Source organism: Cannabis sativa, chromosome X, assembly GCF_029168945.1.
Source record: "Cannabis sativa cultivar Pink pepper isolate KNU-18-1 chromosome X, ASM2916894v1, whole genome shotgun sequence".
Classification (NCBI taxonomy): Eukaryota; Viridiplantae; Streptophyta; class Magnoliopsida; order Rosales; family Cannabaceae; genus Cannabis; species Cannabis sativa.
This window is the reverse complement of record NC_083610.1, coordinates 10,033,394-10,058,573: the sequence shown is the minus strand read 5'-3', so window position 1 is coordinate 10,058,573 and position 25,180 is coordinate 10,033,394. Positions and strand designations below refer to the sequence as shown.

The window sequence follows — 25,180 nt, the reverse complement described above, 5'->3', positions numbered from 1 at the left end:
TTTGGTTTTGCCACTTAGGTCGGCCAGTAAGAAAGAACTTGTAATAAGTTTGTAAATATTTTTGGGATCCCAACTATTTTGAAAAGTTAAATACATTACAAGTTTATTTTCAGTCTGTTTAATATAAAAGTCCAAATTCTGCGCTATTTTAATTAGTAATCCCGATTAGGGGATTAGGGTTTCATAAGCATTTTTTAGTAGCGTGCCTAATTATTTAGGGTGTTACAAGGGAGGTCATTCAGCATCTCCAGCAAGCTCCAAAACACCACAGTAAGTCGCCAATCCGGCGCCCTTCGCGAGCGTAAACCTTGCACCAGCAGAAGACAGTCTGAGACTATCTTCACCCGCCTCCAACCACGACTTTGGCACCACTTGATCGCATGAAACACTACCCACGCCTCAGCTTCCAGCGGCTGAGTTGCCTCAAATGTCACAGTCATGGCCTCCAAGAAACTACCCTCCGACTCCGACACAACAATCCCAGCCGCTGCTCTCAAGTCTTTGAACGCTGCATCCACAAAAAGAACCGTTTTGCCCACATAAAGCTCCTCAAAAACATGCTGAGCCGCCTCCGAATTAGGCCGAGAGTCCCAAACAGACACAAGACAAGCAGCAGCCCTTTGAACTCTAGCCAACACGCCCATCCAAGACGGATTTATACGATCATGAAAAGCTCGATTCCTAGCAGTCCACAGCTCATCAAACAAGAAAATACCAAATCTAATGAACTCTCCTATATCTCCTACATCTGCACCACTCATGAAATCAGGAGATAAAATCCATTCAACCATCTTTCTCGGGGAGTCAAAGTGAAGGTTCCCACTTCTAATGGACCAATGACTAGCAAGCCACACCGCCTTAGCAAGAGGGCAGTTCCAGAAGAGGTGTAGAGCCGAATCTTTCGATGCACCACAGATAACGTAGCTACTATTATTACCAAAGATCCTCCGTAGACGGCTCCCAAAGGGGAGGATATCTTTGCAAAGTTTCCAGAGAAACAATTTCAGCCTCTCCGTGATCTTGAGCTTCCAAATTCGGTTCCAAAACAAGTCCGGATCACCCCAACGATGCTTGATAATCGACTTATAAGCAACACTCGGAGTAAACAATCCATTAGTGGCATCTTTCCAAACCAACAGATCTTCCCTAGAGCTAGGCAGCCGCTTAATAAGATTCAGAGAACTAGCAACACTAGGGACAAACCAACGATTGATAGAGCTCGTTCTCCACTCACCATCTGCACCAATCAACGTCGATACCTTGACCGAATTTTGCTCTATTAATGGATTAAAGGCAGCTCTAAACATATTCCAATCAAGCCAAGGGATCCACGGAGAATTCCACACATCCGCCCTTCTCCCATTCGCTAGTAACCAACAGGTTTCATTCCTAATCAACTCCCTCGTAGCCATAATCCCTTTTGCACCGAAGGAGGCCTGTTTAGAAACTTTCGCCGACCAAAAGGACTTGTCCCCATTACCCCAATACTTAGCTTTGAAAATTTTACACCATAAGGAGTCCTCATCCGATGCAAGTTTCCACCCGAGTTTGGACAAGAGGGCAAGGTTAATATCCTCAAACTTTTTGAAGTTTAGCCCACCCCTATCAAGAGGCAAGCATAGAGAATTCCAATCAATGAGCGCCAAAAATCTATCCTTATCCGCGGAACCTGTCCACCAAAACTTACGAACCGCTTGATCCATTTCGGCACAAAGAGTTTTAGGAATAAGGAAAGTTGCCATAGAATAAACTGGGGAGCTTTGGGCCACCGCCTGAATCAAGGTCGACCGACCCGCTTGGGAAAGAAGTTTACACCGCCACCCCTCAATCCTAGAGAAGATCTTCTCCTTAATGAACTTCAAATCCTTGACTTTGCTATTTGACCAAATAATCGGGTTTCCAAGAAACCGATCCTCCTTGTTTAACTTCCGAAACCCCAGATACTGAGTTAATTCAACTTGAGTGTTTGCCAGAACATTACTAGAACAAATATAAGCAGAATTCTGAACATTCAAACGTTGTCCAGACCAAGTACCATACAAATTAACACAGTCCATAACAGTTTCCACCTCAGCCCGGTCAGCTTTGCAGAAAATAAAAAGATCATCAGCAAACATAAGATGAGAAATGGACGGATTTGAGCGACTGACCTTAAAACCAGAGATCGCCCCTTCTGCTTCCTTTTGCACAAGTAAACGGGAGAACACCTCGTTACATAGAATAAAAAGGTAGGGAGAGATCGGATCACCTTGACGAAGACCTCTCTCAGGGCTAAACTGTTTCAGGGGGCCACCATTGAGCAGAATCGAGAAGGAGACCGAACTGACACATTTCATCACCAGTTGAATGAACTTGGTAGCAAACCCAAAGGACTTCAAAGTCTTTTCCAAAAAGCACCACTCAATCCTATCATAGGCCTTAGACATGTCCAACTTAAGACCCACATAACCCTCACGACCCTTGAGCTTTTTGAAGGAATCCAGGACCTCGTGAGCCATAATACTGTTCTCAGCAATCCATCTTCCTGGCACAAAAGCAGATTGATAAGGAGAGATGATTTCGTGGAGGAGGGGTCTCAACCGATTAGCCAGAATCTTCGAAATGATCTTATAGGTGAAGTTACATAGACTAATAGGGCGAAATTCGTCAAAGGAGTTAACCCCAGGTTTTTTCGGAATGAGCACAATGAAAGTCTGATTAATCTCTTTCACAAACTCCCCCGTCTCAAAGAACTGTTTCACCGTGGCAATTACATCACTACCCACCGTCTCCCAATGGTCTTTGAAAAATTTACCAGGCATTCCATCAGGCCCCGGGGCCTTAAGAGGAGGCATGGCCCACACCACTTCCTTTATCTCTTCTGCAGAAGGGATTTTCACAAGAAGATGGTTAGCTTCCTCTGGGATCAAATTAGGAACCAGGGCATGAAGCTGAGGTTCTGGAGGCAGCGTCGAGGACAAAATCGACATGAAATTTGTCCTAAAATAGTCTCCAATCGAAACTTCATTTATCATAGTTAAGTGCCAATATGAATTACTTACATGTACACTCTTTTACACGTGGCACGTTTATATTTGTACATACAATATTATTATTTAAAAATTATAAAAAAATAATTTCAAAACCTAGCAGACTGGGGACTCACATCTCGTCGATGAACAAAACCTAGCGGCCCGATCCCGTTATCTGCACGCTCTCATTATTTTATCCCGAAGCCAACAAATAAGCTAGGCACACTCATGATGAGCATCACTGGAGCCCCACTCTCAGTGTCGTCGTGTCCGTTCCCATTTCAATTTCTTGCCTTTCTCACTTGATAAGTTCAGAAGAGTGGTCTATTTTTTACTATTTACAGCAGTGATTTACTTCATTTCAAGGGTCTGAATGTTGCTTATTGGGAAAATAGGGTCCAATCTATACATTGTACAACAGAAAAAATTAAATTTGAAATTTTTAATAGGATTAAGTATATTAGTTTGCAAGAAATTAAGCAAGAGAATGTAAATTGAGCTCACAACTTGTTCACTGTACAACAACTTTTTTTTCTCACTGTGCAACATAATCATAATGATTTCAAATCTAGGTTTGGCATTATTTTTTTTTTCTTAAATCTAGTTTGATAATTTTTTTTTTTTAAATTTGGGTTTGAATTTGTATCATGGTATTTTAGTGTTGATTTGGCAATGGTGATGGAAGTGGTGGCACTAGTGATGGAGGTGAGAGTGATAGTGAAGGAAGAGAGGGAGTCATCAGGATAAGAAAGGATAAAATAAAATAAAAATAATTTTAATTTATTTCATTAATTCTATAACTTTAAATTATTTTTTAGTTTTGAAATAAATTTTAAAATAATTTTTTATAATTTTAAATAATAATATTATGTATGTCAATATGAATATCTCATGTGTATAAGAGTGTAAACGTAAATAATCTATATTAATAGATAAGCATAGTAAATAAATGACACTTTAAAAATTAGTTCAATAACTTGAAAGAATTTTATTATCAAAATTTTGAATTTAAAAAATTAAATACAAATAAAATAATAAATTTTGAAGATTTAAATAAAAAAATGTTACTTTTATTAGCAAGCAAATGCAAAAAAGAAAAAAAAAACATAACGCGTGAACGATCTATATATATATATATAAAGGAAAAGTATGAGGCGGTAACATGATATTATAATATCACTCTAAATGTATCAATTTCTTCTCTCCTTCATTCTCTCATTTTTTGAATATTTTATTAGTGATTAAATCTATAAATTAATATTTTACTATTATTTTAATAAATTTTTATAAAATATCTAACATTAACTAATTAATTATTTATTTTAAAAAAAAACCCTCTATATAAAGGGAAAAAAATAGAAAAATACAAAAAAGGAAAAAAAATTACAAAAATACTTTGGGCCGGCCCATTAAACATTTATACAGTCCACATACAAATATTTACAAAAATACCACATGCACTAAGCCTTCAGCTGTACAGAGCGAACCATGAAGATGAAAATACGCGCTCGTTGCAAAACCGCAAAACAACCAAAATGAAACCAAAACGAGAAAAATACAACTATTAATTCTGGCAAAATCAACTGGAAAAGAATACCTGCAATGATCTAAACTGAAAATGACGAAAAAAAAATCAGAAAAACTGTGAAGAAACTGAAATTACACATTTGTTTTCAATTTTATTCGATCAAAATAACTCCCCCTAATATCGAAATCTATATTCATGAAATGTAGATCTGTAACAAACAGATCTGGAGCTCCCACTAAATCCAAAACAATGTATGATGTGAAAATTTTTTAAAAAAAAACTCATGAATAATACATCTACGTTATATACAGTTGCATTTTGATTTATTTTTTGTTTTGGTTGCCTTATAGTTGCATTATCGTTTTATGATAGTTTATATATTATGCAAGAATTTAATTTGATGGGGACTAAGAAATAGTAGTTATACATAGTAAGTTTTGTGCAAATAGTTGCATATTAATTTTATAGTGAAATAACATATGCAAGTACCAAAACTATAACAAAACTACAAAACAACTGTATGCAAGTGCAAATAGTTGCCTTATAGTTGCATTATCGTTTTATGATAGTTTATATATTATGCAAGAATTTAATTTGATGGGGACTAAGAAATAGTAGTTATACATAGTAAGTTTTGTACAAATAGTTGCATATTAATTTTATAGTGAAATAACATATGCAAGTAGCAAAACTATAATAAAACTACAAAACAACTGTATGCAAGTGCAAATAGTTGCCTTATAGTTGCATTATCGTTTTATGATAGTTTATATATTATGCAAGAATTTAATTTGATGGGGACTAAGAAATAGTAGTTATACATAGTAAGTTTTGTGCAAATAGTTGCATATTAATTTTATAGTGAAATAACATATGCAAGTAGCAAAACTATAATAAAACTACAAAACAACTGTATACAAACTAAAATACAGGAAAAACTCTTTGAACATCAACATCCATGATAAATCTCATTGTTACTCATTGATGATATAAAAATGGGACTGACCAGGTTAATCTAATCTATTAGCTTTGCCACCTTTACTCATAAATCTTAATCATGTTTGTCCTAATACTTTTCTAATATTAATTTTATAACTCTACTCACGTCAATACTCCTATAAGCATGAATTAGATCGTTTTCTTTTCAAGTATAGAATATCATCGGTAATTGTTTCTTATTATTTTATTTTGTTATCTAATTATTTCGACGTGGCTTTGAGCTAGTCCAGCGAGAATGAAAATGACATTAAAATTGTACGAATTTATTTGTACATGCTTATATCAGTTGAATGGCCTAGTCAAAGTCTTCTCTTTTGTCATGAAAGTATTTCAGAAGTTGTAAAGTTAAACTAATAAGTTAAAAAGATTTAATTAAAAACTGAAATAAAATTAAAAATAAAAAGAAAAAAGAAAAAAAAGAGTGAAATGATGGATTGATTGATAGAAGTCAATCCTAGACCTAAGCAACAATATATAAGAAACTAGCTTTACAATTAAAAATTAAAAATAAAAAGAATAGAAGAATTGTTATGGAAAAAAAATTAAAAATTAAAAACTGAAAATAAAAATAAAAATTAAAAATTAAAAACTGAAATAAAATTAACATTAAAAAATTAAAAACTGCAATAAAATTAAAAATAAAAAGAAAAGAAGAAAAAAAGAGAGTGAAATGATGGATTGATTGATAGAAAATGAAAAAAGAGAAGGAAGAGAGTAGGATTTGATAGATGATGGATGGAATGATGACTAAGTGGTATTTGTGTAATAAAACCAACTTTGTAAGTAAAAATGTAAACATGGGGGTGTAGAGGTATTTAGGTAATAAATTGTGCAAAATGGATTTTTCATGTAAAAATTTCCTATATAAAGTACATATTATATTTAAATAATAATAATAATTTATAAACCATCTTATACATTAACTAATTATTATTTATTTATTTTATCTCGCCTCCTAATATGATTGTAATTCGGTTATTTGATGTCAACAAGCCTGGATTTAATACACTTAGATCTAGGGCTGTACAGAAATTTTCGTAAACCGCCCAACCCGAATAACCCGACTAAACCAAACCGACAAAACCGAAAAAAAATACAAACCGACATAACTTGACAAAATTCTAAACCGCCCAATCTGTAAATTGGGCGGGTTGAATTTTGACCCAAACCGCCCAATGAACCCGCCCAAACCGATTTAACCCGATTAAGAGTTTTTTTTTTTTTTTTATATATATATTATATAATATATAATAATATATAATATATATTAAAAAAAACCCAAACCCTAAATTGAATTTAGATTTGGAATATTATGTATTTAATGTTATTAATTTTTATTTTTGTTGAATCTGAAAAAAAAAAAAAAACATCCTAATTCGGTTTGGGCGGGTTAACCCGCCCAACCCGCCCAACCCGTCGGTCGGGTCCAGAATTTTTTTTTTTTTAAATTGGGCAGTTTGCATGCAGAATTTTATAACCCGATCTTTATGTTGGGTTGGAAAATATATAGTATAAACCGACTAAACCGACCGATGTACAGCCCTACTTAGATCTAGATAAATAGACTTAGTTTAGAGATAATTTAATAGGCAAATATAAGGATACGAATTTAAGTTAATAATTGAATTGTTTATTTATAAACTATACTTACGGTAAGTATATCCAAATAATAATAACAATTTATAAATTATTCTATACATATTCATCATTTATAAATATTTATTTTTTTCTCTTTTTTTTTATTTTATTATTTATAAGTTCTCAAAGAAAAAGTTTTTGATATTATTCATGCTTATACATACTCATGTTTTTTTTTTTTCTTTTTAAAGTAGTAAAAAAAAATCACATAATGCCATCAATTATTATTAGATGCAGCTTTTTTCTCTTTCCTATATTTATTTTTATCTTATATAAATATTAATCACCCAAGTTTCCAATATATATAACTCAGTATCTCTTTTTAACTATTATTAATTTTATTATTTATTCTAATTTTATAATATTACTGTCTCTATAAGTTTATTAAAACAATATGTTAAATCTAATTTTAACTATTATTAATTTTATTTTTTATTCTAATTTTATAATATTACTGTCTCTTTTTAACTATTATTAATTTTATTTTTTATTCTAATTTTATTCTCACAGTTCTTTCTGTTTATAATTATATAGAGAGTTTTATTCAATTTTATCAATTATTTTTGTAGATCTCTATTTAATTTAGTCTTTTATTACCTTATATTATTTGACAATAACTCTTCTTTCTCTTTCTATTTTAAATCACAAATTATATAATGAATTTTTTTTATAAATTTGTCAATTTTTTTCGAGATCTCTATTCTCGGTGAGAATTTTTTCAATTTTTAATATTTGTTAATCTCTATTTTTATTTTGGTTTAGTATTTTATTACCCTATATCATTTGATAATATCTCTTATTTCTCTTTCTTTTGTAGACCACAAATTATAATATGAGTTTTTTTTTTTACAGATTTGTCAAAAAAAAAAAAAAATCTGAAATCTTTATTCTTGATGAGGATTTTTTAATTTTTAATCTTTTTTTATTTTTGTTTTAGTTTTGGTTTTGATTTAGTATTTTATTACCTTATATTTTTTGATAATATTTTTTTTTTAGGTCACAAATTATATGATGAGGCAAGTAAGTAATTTATAACAAAATCATCCACTTATGTATAAAAAGTAAGTAGTTAATTAACTCAAGTATATGATTTATTTTATGTATAGAGTAAACTTATTTTGATCAATAGTGATAACTACAAATAAGATACGATAATGATAGCGACTTTGAATGTAGTGGTCACTACAAGTGAGATACGGTGATGACATCTGTTTTGAATGACAACAAATCATTTGATGAGTTTTCTATAAATTTATCAATTGATTTATTTTACTATAACGTTTGAAAATATCTTTTTGTTATTTTTTTAGATAAGAAATTGTATGAAAAAAAATTAGTAGAATAATTACTCATACTATTAAAAAAAATATCAACTTTAATATATTTTTGTAACTTAATTATCAATAAACAAAATATAACCGCACGCGAATCGCGGTTTGTTTCCTACTATTATATAAAATAGACTCTCTAAGTATACAATGATTGATTATGATTAGGGGTGTTCATAAAATAGCCGATCTAATCCAATCCGCACGATCCAATCCAATCTAATCCGCAAAGTGCGGATATCCGCACTTGTGCGGATTGGATTGAATTGGAAAATTCAAAATCTGCACTTGTGCGGATTGGATGTTGATTGACATGTAAAAGTAACCGATCAAATCCAATCCACACATATTTATAACAAAATTAAAAAATTATTTATACAAATAACATTTTAATGTAAAGAAAATAGTAATTTAAAAGTCTAATACATATAATACAATTATATTGTAAAACTTAATAGATAAAATGTATATTCTATTCTTATATATTTTTTTTTTCTACATACAATTTAAAATAAAATTCAATATCTTTTTATATATACAATTTTTTTTCCTTTAAATTTGTTATTTGTTATTTTATTAATTTAATGTGTTGTTGTAGACATAAAATAACTATAATTTATTTTATTTTGTTGCTAGTTATGTGAAAAAAAAAATATTTTTTTTATAAATATTAAATAATTTAATATTAAAAAGTAACCGATCCAATCCGCACTTTTGCGGATTGGATTGGATTGGATTTGAGCTATTGTGCGGATTGGATTGGATCCAAAAAATAAAATCCTAGTGCGGATTAGATGTTGTTTGACCAAAAAAGTGCGGATTGGATCGGATGAACAACCCTAATTATAATATGTACTCAAATTATTACCTTTTTTTTCATTTAAACATTCATCATATCCAGTAACTAGTTCAATGCTATCCAGCTTTCATCGCCCAAGGATTTAGGCAATGGTATGAGCATCTGATTTTGAAAACGATGACTCCCAAAACTAAAGTATACATTCTAATTCAGAGCAAAATGAAATATATAAATATATATATTAATATCCTACTCATTGCAAGAATATATTCTCTTTTTTCACTTTTTTCCTTTTTTTATGAGAGCTTATGACTTTTTTACCATAGAATTTTTCAAGACTCCTTTTTCTATATTTATCATGATTATAAGAGGTGGACAAAACAACTCCCCAAATAATCAATAAGTGAAAGAAAGAGAGCTCATAATAATAAGGCTGCTTGGATATTGGTAAAAATGATAGGTGTGGGAATCTAATTATATATACTCGTTTTCCAAAGGTTACATAATTACAAATTCACTAAACTTTATTTTTTATTTTCTGATGTATATTTTATATGACTTTATACGAGCATGGTACCCAAGAAGAAAGAAAAAGCTCTATGCCTTTTCAGCTGAAGTCCATGTTCTGTCATTTACACTGTTTCTCCTTTATTCCCAAGACAACAGAAACAATGATATGATGGCGATAAACTTATGAGACGTGCCTCTTCATCCTTTTCTAACTTTCTATTCTCTTGGTTCATTTCTTAGAGAGGGTGTACTGCTGCATAGTGTTACTCCAAATTCGAAAACTATAGAACACAACAACTATAATGGCAGTTAATAAAAAAAATAAAAAATAAACTTATAATGGCTGTAGAAATTAAGAGGGAATTTTTTTTAAAGAAAGCTAAACATAATTCTAACTGTTTTTATCCAACTCAGAAACTCTATTTACATCCCCTCAAATGAATTGGTGTGGACACAAATTTTACTTTTGATTTTAAATAGAGAAAAGGTTCTGTTGACAGAGCCTTTGTTAAAATTTTTGTAGCTTGATCAAGAACTCGAACATATTTAATGGAGATTTGTTTGTCAATGATTTGATCGAAATGGAGATCAATTTTAATATGTTTTGACCTTGCATGAAAAATAGGGTTGGCAGCGAGAGTTATTGCACTTTGATTGTCCACCCAAATTACAGGACATTGAACTAAGGAAACTTGTAACTTACACAACAACGATCGAATCCATTTTAGTTCAGCAACTACATTAGCTAATGCATGAAACTCCCTTTCAGTGTTAGACCTTGCCACAATCTGTTGTTTCTTTACAGACCAGCTAACAAGATTGTCACCAAAAAATACCAAATAACCTCCCATAGATCTTCTATCATCGACACAACTAGCTTAATTTGCATTTGGGTAAGCAGTAAGAGTCATGGCAGAGGCAAGTGGGATGCAAATACCATCTTTAATAATTCCTTTGAGATACCTTAGTCGTCTCTTACAAGCTTCCCAGTGAAGAGTGGTGGGAGCTTGTAGAAACGACTGAGTTTGTTGACTATGAAGGCAATTATAAGAGATAGATATTAAACTTCTCCAAAGGTGCTTCTATATAGCGTAATATCCGTAAATAGTTCTCCCTTAATTAAAAAAGTTTTGCAGAGGCACTTGTTGGATTTAGACAAGAGTTTGTTCCCTCCATATTCAACTTGACTAATAAGTCAGTAATATATTTTGTTTGAAATAGTACATACCAGTATTGTCTCTGTATATTTCTACTCCTAGGAATAATGAACTACACTAAGTCTTTTAGAGAAAAAGACTTGTTTAGGTCCAAGATGCGTTTTCAAGTAAGAGTAAAATTTGATCATGTAATAACTATATCATCCCCACATACTAACAGAATTATAAGACTAGAACCAAAACCATATATGAAGAAGGAACTGTATGTTCTTGAACCTTGAAACCCCCATGGGATTGAAGCTTCTCATTTCAGGCCCTCAGTGCCTGTTTGAGGCTATATATGGCCTTATTTATCTTGCAAACATGTATAGGATTAGAGGCATCTTTGGTTGTTGAAACATAAAAATAGTCTCACATAAGTGACTATACAGGAATGCATTGTTAGCATCCAATTGAGTAACATCCCAATTGTGAGAGACTACCACACACATCACAATGTGAACAGTTGGGGGCTTTACAGCAAAACTGGATGTCTTTTCAAAAGTCAATCCCATTCATTTACAAATAACATTTATCTACTAGCCATGATTTGTATCTATTTAAAGTGTCATCTGAATTTAGTTTGACTCTATTTATTCATTTTCACATGATCACATGCATACAGGAACAATAGAGTACTAAGGTTCAAGCCTTTGCTTTGATAAGAAAGATAAGTTCATGCTACATAGTTGTATTCGATCCAATGAAGATTAGCAAGAGTTGTCTTAAGAAACCTTGGCTCAGTAGGAAGAATGGACTCAAAGGCATACTAGCTTGCACACTCACTTGCACAAAGGCACACCAGTTGGCACACCCTATTGTCACATTTCAATGGTCTTAGTATCTTGGCCATAACTTTCTCGATATATGTCATAATTTGACAATTCAAAATGCATTAAAAGGATAAAAAAGAGATTTATGGATTTTATTTTTATGAGAAGATCTAATTCTTAACGCATCATTATGAAACTCCTCCAGTAGTTTCAACTTAAGAACTTGGTCTTACTAACCCTACAAGTGAGCCTCACACACACTACACATAGCTGGCATGTGAGTCATTCACACACCACACATTGCTCACATGTGAGCCCCAGACACCTTCCATGCCACGGCTTGCATGTGGGTCTCGCACGCATGTCTCATTCCAGAGCTTGTATGGATGTCTCGCATGCATCATGGCTTGCACAAATGCTCCACCACTTGCACAAAGGCTCCACGATTCACACAAATGCTCCTCGGCTTGCACAAATGCTCCCTAGCTTGCACAGAGGCACACCTGCTTGTACACATGCACACTGGCTCGCACATAGGCACACCAGCTCATACATATGCACATCGACTCATGCAAAGGCACACTGGCTCAAACACCCCACAATCACATTTCAATGGTCTCAGTATTTTTTTTCCATAACTTTCTCAATTTATTTCGGAATCAGACCATTTAAAATGCATTGGAAAGATAAGAAAGATGTATGGATTTTATATTTATGACAAGATCTATTTCTAAATGCATCATTATGAAAAACCCTCGGCCAATTTCCACTTAGTAAGTTGTTCTTACTAACTCTACTCGTGTCCACCGGCCTCCATCGAAAATACCTCAAACAATACACATGCATGATAGACCTTTTAAAATCTTCATAGAGTGATGTATCCTCCTTTGTGCTTTCCCAACTTACCCAACACTTTGCTTGCGGGCGACCATGAGTTCGTTCTCCAAAATGCTTGGACTAATCTCTGAGAATCGTCAACGCTAATTCTTGTAGTTAACATCGGGTTAATTGTTGACTGATCTCGAAGGTTAGCTTTGCTAATTCTTGGAGTTTGGAAAATAACATCACAGTGGAAAGTGTGCTCCGCATGCAGTGTGCGCCCACAGCTCCAAGCTCCAAACCCATCCGTGCATTTGATAGGTGACTCCACGTGGAGGGAGAGCCTATTCTAAGAGAGATCGGGGATGTGGCGAACCCCTCATCTCCCACTGGGAATAATTGTATATTTCCTCCACGGCCACCTTGTTGGGTTGCTCCACGTCTGAAAACCATTTCATCTTCTACATTTTTGACTGGCTCATCCATTAGCTCCACTACTTTGAGATCGATGACGCCCAACATGATGGTAGCTAGAAAGAAAGAAAAAAAAATGGCAACCAAGTAGTTAAATACCCACACTAAGAGAAATAGCATGGGTACAGGAAACCTCCCCTAAAACTGCTTGAAGAGGTCTCTGCTGGACCCATTGTCTAGAAGCAAAGCCCTTGCAGAACTTCGCCCCAAGACGATCAGATCGAGAACTCAAGAGTGAATTGTAGATTCTAAGAAATTTGTCTATAACCATAAGAGCCCCAAATAGAGGAAATTGGAGATTAAGATTGTTTAAAGGTATCTTGAACTCGCTCAATGCAAATAATGAATTACGAGCAAAATTCACAGATCCTAATCTCGACTATAGGCGGCATTCATACCAAGATAAACCCACATGCAAATAATCACCTAAACCCTCAACAGAGAAGAGGCCTATCCTGCCCAAAATCTAAACACGCATTTCAACGCAAAAGAAATCAATAGTTCAAAGGGGAGAAGGATACTTACTCAAGCAAGGAGTTGTGGGAGTGGCAAGATTTGCGGTGGTATAACCGTAGTAGGATCTCTTACACGATGATGAAGTCTAGCCTGAAATTCGTACGACAACACAAGTAAATTGTCAATCTTTAATTGAATATTCAGTAGCCTCGATGGATTTAGACGGTTCATTGTCAAGTCTAGTATTAATGCTCCTGGTTTTTCTCTCCCTCGAACTCAAAGAGAAGACTAAGGCAATCGTCGAAAGGATTGGACATTCACTAGGGGAAAAGTTTGAGTTTTTCTCTCTTGAAAAATTTAAACTCAAACTGCAAAATAAGCCTATTTATAAGTGGTGAAATTTTTTTTCTTCACCCTATTTATAAGTGAGAGATTTTCACCCGTTTACTTTCACGATCAACGGCTCAAATGGTGTCTCAAAAAACGCAAAAGTGATTTAATGGTTGGAGAGTAGAAGGGTCATCATTTAATGCATATAATTGGTACTAATTCATTTTTAATCATAACGTTCACCTTGATGCCAGTGCTAACATAAATTAATCGTCAGTACATTACCCTAAGCACCGCACACTTTTCCAATGCTCATAAAGTTCACAGACCAAGAAGCCAATGTCGCGTGTACTACGTTAGCTATAACTCAAAGGTCTCTAGTCATCCACGACCAAGAACTATAGAAGCCGAAAAGGTCATTCCTTTTTGAATTATCCATGTGTCCATGACGATTCGGAGAGAAGATTTCAAGCCTCTACCACTCTCAAGTCTCGAAAGTTTGGGGGATAAATTTTATTTGTGTTTTCGTAAGGGTGACACGTGACGTTCCCGATTGTAAGAATAATCTGTTAAGGTCTGGCCAAAAGCCCTACCAACAGAGGAGGCCTAACCCACACAGAGGGATGGGCCCAAGCCCATCCTAGGCCCAAAGGATGCACTTTTGAAATAGGAGTTATCCGGATTCGAAAAGGCATCCCACCTTTTTGAGAAGAAGTGATTGAAGCCCTCCGGATGTGCATTTGTGATACATCTAGAGAGAGCATTCTAAGAGGTGCTGCCTCGAAGGTCTAGTACAAGATGACATGGTCGCCCTCTAACACCAAATCCCATAGGATTTGGGATTTGTCCCCTGTGTCAAAGCCTAAGAGTGCGCACACCACCAAAAGGAAACCACCCTTTTGTCCAACAACATGATTTTGACACAACATTACATATAAACGGACCATGCAGGACATCTGTCAAGGATCACGTGTTCCCCAGACATACAGAACGCCTCCACCCCACGAGTTGGGTTTCAGCTAATGGGCCCATAGTCATGTATTGCATGTATTTACCCCATTAGTGGGCGAAGTTTATATGAAAACCCTAGCAGGTCACAAATAAACCCAAATCTGGTTCCTAGCCTATAAATACTACATTATACCTTCATGCAAATGATGGGGAAATCATTGCAAAAATATTATAGCAAGAAGCTAGCGTTCTTGAGCTTGTAGAACCTCATTGTAATACATAAAGGCCATTCGGCCAAATACAATTGACTCATAGACTAGGATTCATTAAAAACTGAACCATGGAAAAACGATGGACACCAGAGGCCTAAGGTAAGATTTACCCATGTGAGAAGGGGTAAACACACTTAAGCTAGTGGGCTGAGGGCTTTTCAGTAATTTGTGTATAGTGAGCTGCCTTTTATTGTGTGAGTGTTGCTGAGAGTTAGTTATGCAATTTGAGAGTAAAATCTTGCATCAGTGGAGGGCTCTTGCTCTCTACCATTGTAAGAGTTAATACTTATTGTTTCTTTTCTACTGTAAGAGATATATTCTCTATTTTCATTGAATCAATAACAGCTCACTACTTCTCCACTCTTCTGTTGCATCTATTTGTTCTTATTAATTATTGTTGCTGGAAATTGCTACTGTGTGAGAAAGATAACAGTAGCAGGTTCTCATCAATTGGTATCAGAGCACCGGTCACTGGTGGATGCCGTCGACGAGGATGGAGAAAAGAATTGACGGAATAAAGGCGGATGTGGGAAGTCTGAAGCTCGATATGACCAGTTTGAAGACAGACATGAGCAGCATCAAATCCATCCTGGGAGAGATCAAGAACAGTCAATTGGGAAAGGATCGGACTATGACTGGTTTGGCTGAGCAGGTTCGGGTGTGTTTGAATGGTTAAGCTAAAATCTCGGATGAAATGCTAGCTCTCCGTGAGACCCAGGGTCCAACACAGAGTTCAGGGCGGAGATCCATCAATGAGCGGCCCTCTTCTCCGACATCGGTAGCCTCAAATAGTCGAGAGGGAGATTGGGTTCGCCGATCGGAGTTCACGGCGAGGAAAATTGAGCTGCCCGTATACTCTGGTGATGATCCAGATGAATGGACATTCAGAGCCGATCGTTACTTCGGACTACAACGATTAACACCAGCGGAGCAACTCGAAGTGGCTGTGCTGTGTTTGGAAGGGGCAGCCCTTCGATGGTTTCGTTGGGAAAACTCTCGACAGCCAGTTAACTCGTGGGAAGAACTAAAAGAAATGGTGATTCGTAGGTTCCGGCCGGCGCATGAAGGAACGGTGTATGATCGTTTTTTCCAACTACAGCAGCAGGTGACTTCGGTGCAAGAGTATAGACGCCGATTTGAAGCTTTAGCAGCATCCATGGGGCAGATGTCCGAACCGGCGGTGCAAGCTACCTTTGTTAATGGATTGAAGATGGAGGTGTACAAATGGGAAGCAGGCAGGCGGTTAAAGGGGCTGGGGTGTGTCGTTCGGTACCGTTAGAGCTGCAAAGTATATACATAAGGGAAGATTTTCTACCTCTGCCATTAGGGAGCACGAATGTAATATTGGGGGTACAGTGGTTGGAAACTTTGAAGAAAACTACTCACTATTGGCAAGATCATAAAATGGAGTTCATGGTAGGCAGTAAAAAAATTGTGTTGCAAGGAGATCCTTCTCTTCATAAGATACCAGTTTCATTAAAGGCTATGCTTGGGATTTTACGAGCTGAAAAACAAGGAGTGTTGATTGAACTAGGCAGTACGGCAGTGGTGGCAATAGAGATACACTACATTGCGGATATTTCCTCCTTGTTGGCACGGTATCCCAAGGTGTTTGAGGTACCCACGAAGCTACCACCACCACGACAACACGACCATACCATCAACTTGCGCCCCGATGCAGCACCCGTGAGTGTGAGACCTTATCGATACCCACACTTTCAAAAAGGAGAGATAGAGCGGTTGGTAACGAAAATGTTGGCAGCTAGCATTTGTCAAGACAGTAACAGCCTATTCTCGAGCCCAGTTTTGCTAGTGAAGAAAAAAGATTGAAGTTGGAGGTTTTGCGTGGACTACCGAGCCTTAAACCGAGAGACAATACCGGACAAGTTTCCTATACCGGTGATCGATGAGTTGTTAGATTAGCTTCAAGGTGCTCAAGTGTTCTCAAAATTGGACTTGAGGTCGGGTTACCATCAAATTCGGGTTCGGCCCGAGGATGTCCACAAAACTGCGTTTCGTACCCACGAAGGACACTATGAGTTTTTGGTTATGCCGTTTGGACTCACCAATGCGCCAGCGACCTTTCAATCTCAGATGAATGCCATTTTCAAGCCACTGCTCCGCGAGTGCGTGTTAGTATTCTTTGACGATATTTTGGTGTATAGCCCTGATGAGACATCCCACTTGCAACACCTTGAAATGGTTTTACAACTCCTCCTTGATCATGAATTCTTCGCAAACCTCAAGAAGTGCTCGTTTGGACAGCGACAAATTGAATATTTGGGTCATATTGTAAGTGGACAAGGAGTAGCCGTGGATGACACCAAGATCCAGGCTATGTTATCTTGGCCCGTGCCAGCTACGCTCAAGGAATTACGGGGGTTTCTTGGTCTTACGGGGTATTATCGCAAGTTCGTCAAAGATTATGGGAGTATTGCTCGGCCACTAACGGACCAACTGAAGAAGGACAACTTCAACTGGTCTACATCAACCACCGAAGCCTTTCAAGCGTTGAAGACAGCCATGACCACGGTACCTGTCCTTGCTTTACCTGATTTTAGCAAGCCATTTGTGGTGGAAGCGGATGCTTCGGGGTACGGGTTAGGGGCTGTTTTAATGCAAGAAGGTCGCCCTATTGCCTACTTCAGTCAGATTTTGAAACCCCGTGCCCAGCTTAAATCCATCTATGAGAATGAATTGATGGCCATCGTATTGGCGGTCCTCAAGTGGCGACCTTATTTATTAGGGCGCCGTTTCATTGTTCGGACCGATCAACAGAGTTTGAAGTTTCTGCTTGAACAACGGTTGGTGACTCCGAAACATCAGAAGTGGTTGGTTAAACTGTTAGGGTATGATTTTGACATTCAGTATCGGCCGGGGGTGGGCAACCGGGCTGCTGATGCCTTGTCTCGGGTGCAGGCCAAGGAGTGTTTTGTGCTCACTACCACCACTTGGCTTGATTGGGCAGTGGTTGAACAAGAAAACAGTCAAGATCCTTTCCTCTCTCGTGTTGTAGCAGATTTGGAACAAGGGAAATAATTTCTCGGGTTCACTTTGGCAAAGGGTCGGTTGCTGTATCGCAACCGGTTGGTCTTGGCGGCTACATTTTCCTTGACTCTGCATTTCTTGCAAGAGTATCATAGCTCTCCAGTAGGCGGTCATTCCGGAGAGTACCGCACCTACCTTCGTCTTCGTGGGGATGTGTATTGGGTGGGCATGAAGGCCCGCGTGGGGGACTTTTTCCGCGCTTGTGATGTTTGCCAACGAAACAAGCATCTTGCTATGTCTCCAGGGGGTTACTTCAGCCATTGGAATTACCCGCTCAAGTTTGGGAAGATTTGACTATGGATTTCATTGAGGGCTTACCCAAGTCGGAGGGGGTCGACACGATACTTGTGGTGGTGGATCAGTTGAGCAAATATAGCCATTTCATTCCCCTCAGACATCCATTTTCAGCTCGTACGGTCGCCGAACACTTTATTCGAGAGGTTGTCAAGCTTCATGGCCTCCCTTGCATCATTGTCTCGGATCGGGACCGGGTCTTTTTGAGCCATTTTTGGGCTGAACTGTTTCGCCTTCAAGGTACTTAGCTGAGGCATAGCACCGCTTACCACCCCCAAACGGACGGACAATCGGAAGTGGTCAATCGTTGTTTGGAAACGTATCTTCGTTGCTTCGCTTCGGATAGACCTAAGGCTTGGGCTAAATGGTTATCTTGGGCCGAATACTGGTATAACACCACTTACCATTCCTCCTTGGGTTGTACACCTTTTCGGGTGCTCTATGGACGTGATCCTCCACCCTTGGTCCGTTACTCAGATGGGTCTATTGCTAGCTGTCGAGTAGTCCTTGGAAGAAAGGGATGGGTTTCTGGATGATTTTAAGATGCATCTGTTGCGTGCTCAACACAAAATGAAAGCCGCTGCTGATTCTTCGCGTCGGCACGTGGAATTTGCTGTTGGCGACCATGTCTTCCTTAAACTCTACCCTTATCGACAAAAATCTCTTGCCATCCGCAAAAACGAGAAGTTGGCTGCCCGTTTCTACGGTCCATTTAAGATTCTGCAGCGAGTGGGACCAGTGGCATATCGTTTGGACCTCCCCGTGTCATCTGCGGTTCATCCGGTGTTCCATGTTTCTCAACTCCGCGTGGTAGTGGGCACAGCACATTCTTCACTAACTATTCCACCTACATTGACTGCTGATTTGGAATTAGTGGTGGAACCTGCTGAGTTGTTGAACGTGTGTCAACGGCCATTGCCCCAAGGGGCCCCCATTGAAGTCTTGATTCCTTGAAAAGACTTGCCTTTGTTTGAAGCGACATGGGAAGACTTTGACACCATTCGAGCTCAGTTTCCAACCTTCAACCTTGAGGACAAGGTTAGAGATTTAAGGGGGGGGGGGGGGAGGTAATGATGGACACCAGAGGCCTAAGGTAAGATTTACCTATGTGAGAAGGGGTAAACACACTTAAGCTAGTGGGCTGAGGGCTTTTCAGTAATTTGTGTATAGTGAGCTGCCTTTTATTGTATGAGTGTTGCTGAGAGTTAGTTATGCAATTTGAGAGTAAAATCTTGCATCAGTGGAGGGCTCTTGCTCTCTACCATTGTAAGAGTTAATACTCATTGTTTCCTTTCTACTGTAAGAGATATATTCTCTATTTTCATTGAATCAATAACAGCTCACTACTTCTCCACTCTTCTGTTGCATCTATTTGTTCTTATTAATTGTTGTTGCTGGAAATTGCTACTGTGTGAGAAAGATAACAGCAGCAGGTTCTCATCAATAATCTCCATCTTTATTCTCTATTAATTTATTTAATCTCGCAACTCTTATTTTAATCGGTTTTTAAAAATTTCGATAAATACAATTTAATTCGCAAATGTGTAGATTGAATTGGTTATTTTGAATTAGATACTTTTTACTATTGAATTATTTAATATTTATTAAAATAAATTTTTTTCACATAGCTAACAATAAAATAAAGCATATGTTTAATTTTATTTTAGATTATATTTTTCTTATAAATAATAATAAAATGTATGTTTGATCTCGTAAGTGTTGAAATATTTGTATTGTATATATTAAATTTTTAAATTATTTTTTTATATTAAAATATTAATTGCATATATAATATTTTTTTTAAATATATATTCGATTGGATCTATTATTTTTATATGTCAATTAACATCTAATACGTCCGTGCGGATCTTAAATTTTTCAATTCAAGTGCTGATTGGCGTGAATTAGATCACACAAGTTGAATTAAATTGGAGTATGAACACTGTTGTATATTTGTATACACTTAGGGCTCGTTTGGAACACCGTATTAGGTCGTATTGTATTGTATTATATTGAATTGGATTATATATCATATTTTTATATAATACTATGTTAAACTTTAATTTATACTAAAATATTATATATTTAGGTGTCCATAAAAGTTAATACCACATATAGTTTTACATAAAAATATTGCATAAAATACAATTCAATATAATACAATACAATACGACCTAATACGCCATTCCAAACGAGTCCTTAAACAATCTACTTTAACATTTAACTGAACTTTTTCAACGATAAAAATTTAAGTTCTAAGATTATGTGTAACAGAATATATTGTTGAGATAATATTACTGATGATATCCCTTATTCTAAAAGTCAAAACATCTAAATAAGACGAGGCGATAAACATCTAAATTGCTATTATTCTACAGAAAATCAGTACAATCTCAAGAAAGCATTAATTGGATATTAGCAACAAAACTAAGGAGTTCTTTTTTTCTTTTTTTGGGTGTAATATTTGATACATTTTTTTTGTCCACATGGGATTTCATAACAAAAATGAAGACAACCTAAGCTAGTACAAAGAGAAAATAATAATGATGATGATAATAATAATAAAGTGTAATTTGTTGGCCAAAGACATATATGGAGTTTAGCACCATAACATTTTGACTGATGATGAGTCTGGCTAGAGAGAGAGCGAGAGAAGAAGTGACGTGGCAGATGTGATGTATGGATTTGATGGAGGAAATCAAAGTCGGTGATGGTGAGGGAGAGGGTGGTGATGAGGTGGTGGCGCCCCCACCGTGGAGTTGAGTAGCGGAGGGGCTGCAGCACTAGGTGGAGGAAGGCACTGGTAACACTTGGTGAATAGGCCAAATGTGTCAATTTGGTGTATGAAGTTTGTCATGCTCGCCCACCCACCGAATCCAAACCCAACCACTAGGACCCACCCAACAATGAAGGCGTTGATCGTGTACGCTCCTGCCCATCCTCCAAAATATTTGGACGGCTGCTCCACCGCGTTCTGCAATCAATCACAGCCGTTAAAATTAAATCAATATACATAAAGCTAGGCGTACGACAAGAATGAGGGATAAGCATTGTCATTTTGTATGTACGTGAAGAGAGTTCAATATAGTACTCCTCTGGTGCACCAGAGAATCAAATACGAACTGATATTCTGGCTCTTTGATGCACAGCTCAAATCTCGTGCTTTTCAGCACTGTGTATGGATTTTTTGTTTTTTTTTCAAACATGAAGAGATATTTTATACATTAAAAAAAATAATCAAAATTTTATCATTAAATTTACAAAAGGTATAGGAACACACTCACGCTCATTTATCTTTTGTTATTTTAAAAATAAAGTGCGGTCATCAATCATCATTTGTGTTTAATTTTACATCTAATATAACATTTGTTATTTTTAAAATGGTGTGGTCTGCTAGACTGTGACCACACGTTACCTCTATGCTCCTACAATTACTTGTGAATTTGCCTTAATTTTTTTTTATGTTCCTTAATAAATAATATATATTTATTTGTTTATAACACTGTCAAGTATCAAGTTCAGTCAAACTTGTGACCAAAATATTATTCATTGTCACGTTATGTTTTTGGCAAAAGAGCTTTTTTGAGGATGTGTCTTACGTGGTGTGAAATTCTATTTTTGGGTGTAGTGTTGTTGCTGTAATAATAAATTATTCTTTTTTTTAAAAAAAAAAAAAGAAAAATAGTTAATAAAAAGTTACCTCTCTGGAGGCAGGGGATCGAAAGGTGAAGGCGTGAGCAAGAGCAGGGATGATGTAGACGGTGAAGCTAACGAGAAGTGATCCAACGGTGGAGTTGATGGGGCCGAAGAAAGGGAAGATTATGGCCAAGAACCAGATGGGGATCACCACAGGCAATCTCGCCGCTGCACGCTTACACAGGCTCTTGCACTCGTGCATTCCTATTGCTTTCTCCCACACAAAGTACAGTGGTGTGCATGCAAATCCAAATGTAATAAACTGCATTCATACCCAAGCCAATAATTTATCCATATTATTAGTATTCTTTCATTTTCAATGCATCTAATTAATGTGTTAATTTATGTAATAATGTATGTACCTGGTGGATGAGCATTAATGTGACAGCCATGTCTCTGAAAGGGGTTTTTGGGAGAAGGGCGAAAGCGTTGGAGTGATTAAGAAGCATGTCTCCAAATGCCCAATAGACTGCTGATGCGGATGGAAGTGTCAGTGTCAGCACATACAGGGTAGCCACTAAATAAATTGACTTGAACTTCTGAGGCTTCCACATGGCGTGCATAATTTCCCTGTTGTTTCAACCAAAATTAATTTACTCATTAATTCTACTGTATTATGCATAATATTATGGTCAAACACTCTAAAGGTTGAATACGAAATGTGGGAGATGGGGTTGGCTCATGATCATAATAATTATTATTGTTATTTTTTTCCCCTGTAAAAAGGGAATATTGTAATTATTGGAGGACCTTCGAATATAAAAACATGATTCCTTTTGGTGTTTTCTCATGATAAAAGCAAAAGCAAATTAAGAGAAAAGAGTTTTCGCTTTTCCAAATTAAACAAAAATAAAAAAAAAAAACAGTTGTTTCGCCATGAAAAAAAAAACGAAAAGGACATGTTGCCAGCCACGCTTAAAAAAAAGAAAAGAATATTTGTCCATGTTTTTAACTTTATTTTCTTGATTAAAGATTGGTAATTAGATCTTATAGTCAGGTCTTGTCTAAAAAAAGAAGGTTTAGTCACTTTCAATATGACGTTTAGACCACGTTTTATGCTCAAAACCAAACCCTTTTCTAGGGACGATACATAAGAGCATATATGAATGAAACAAAACTTAGAAGACCAAAGCCAGATAACATATGGGAAAAAAAATTGAACATAACGATAAAGACATTATATTATCAATTTATGCTTGTCTTACACAGTGACGGCATGTCCCCCAAACGTATAGAGAATGTTTGTGGCCCCAGTAAAATATAGCACCAACTTAGTTGGACCAGAGTGCTTAACTCCTTCAATCTATATTATGATCACACAAACAACACATAATAAATTGCCAAACTTAATTTAATTATTAACATAATAATAAAACTAAACTTATATACCAACAATGAATTTGTATTATTACCTGGCCGTGGAGTAGGGAAGCTATGGTGAGGTACCAAGCAGTGTACGTGGTCATTAAGAGGCCTAAGAATGACCAGATTCTGTAGTTGTGAAAAGAAGGAATAAAAACTGTGGTGGCACAACATGCTCCGAATATGTATGTCCAAGTTCTCTTGTCCAAATTGTCATTTATGTAATATATGTTACTGTGAAAATAAAAATTAAAAATTAAAAGATACCCCAGTTAAAAAACATAAAGTAACTATATATACGAATTCTTTATTATTAATGTTATATAAAAATGTAAGGATAAGAGTTAAAGTTAGAGGGTCAGAGAGATGTGTAAGAAGAAAGAACCTTGCACAAGCTATGAGTTGAATGACAGATCCAAACAGAAGAAAGGTACAGTTAAATGCCAAACCCACGTTCCTCCAATGCTTCCCAAGGAGACCATCAAGAACTTCAAACCACTACATGATAAAAACAGAGAGGAGAGATACAGATACTCATGTGAGATTTGGACTAAACTAATGTAAATATATTAAAATTAATTCATATATAGATTTGTTTTTGTCAAAATAATAATAATAATTTACCTGAATGACATGGTTTCTGAAATCAACTTTCTCCCTTTCTTTTCTTGTTCTATATTCAACATAGAGTATGCTAATGAGATAAGCTGTCCAACTTCCCAATAAGCCATAAAAGAGTTGAAATAATATTCCTGATAACATTCCCAGCTGGGAAAATGAGTATGGCAATGTAAGCAGAACTTGAGCCACCTGTTAAAAAAGAAAGATCATCTTAATCAACTGGTAGAAACTAGACAATAAGGGTGGTATTATTTATTGCATATGGTATTGAAAAGATGGTAAATTTGAGAATAATATAAACCTGGTTTGAGGCACAGCTAAACCAAGCATCATAAACAGAGCCACCATGCCAAAAGAAATTGGAGAGCCTTGTTTTGACATCTTTAGCCTTTCCTTCAGTCTCCATCTCTACATAATTTCCTACTATCACTGTCTCAACCACCTTATCAGTGGCCATTTTTCACTATCTAGCTTATATGTCTTAGCTTAGCCTAACTCTAGTAGTAAATAGTAATGGTGAACAAGTGTAAGAAAGATATTTGGAAATGAAAATGATGAAGATGAAGATGAGGAGATATATAGTGGTGTGTGTGTGTAGATATACCGTATTATATATACACACATTCACAAGACACAATAGGTTTCTCGAAGGTTGGGAAGGCTGTGTTTGAAAGGTATTATAGAGAGGGGGTTTTGGGAAACGAGAAAAATCTGCTTTCTGGTGGCTTTACACGAAATCCTCTTCTTTTGGGGCCTTTTTTGTAATTAACATTTTGTTCTTTACCTCATTTTCTCACTCATCATTTTAATTATAGTTAGTATATATAAATAATAAAAAGCAGTGCTTCAAACCAAATAATTAATATTAATTAATAAAATTATATTATTAGTGTACAAAATAAAATAATATTTTTTCAACTAATTGTTTATTTATAGAGCGTGAGTGGCCTGTCCGCACGAGTGGGTTCGCTCCCTACAATATTTTCTTTAATTAATTATAATATTGTAGAATGAACATATATCTTGTGATCTTGCGGATAGTTATAATTAATTTAGGATAATTATATTGAGAAGT

At 36.0% G+C, this 25,180-nt stretch overlaps 1 protein-coding gene across 1 annotated transcript; it reads right to left on the bottom strand.

The window, feature by feature from the left end:
* Nucleotides 1–20,841: 20,841 nt before the first annotated feature.
* On the bottom strand, nucleotides 20,842–24,901 carry LOC115704558 (auxin transporter-like protein 2). Its single transcript, XM_030631762.2, has 8 exons — nucleotides 24,407–24,901; nucleotides 24,109–24,294; nucleotides 23,870–23,982; nucleotides 23,535–23,718; nucleotides 23,328–23,425; nucleotides 22,485–22,692; nucleotides 22,127–22,384; nucleotides 20,842–21,400 (listed from the first exon to the last, which is right to left on the bottom strand). Exons 1-8 carry the CDS (start codon nucleotides 24,560–24,562, stop codon nucleotides 21,125–21,127), a joined length of 1,479 nt encoding a protein of 492 aa, XP_030487622.1. The 5' UTR covers nucleotides 24,563–24,901; the 3' UTR covers nucleotides 20,842–21,124.
* Nucleotides 24,902–25,180: the final 279 nt, after the last annotated feature.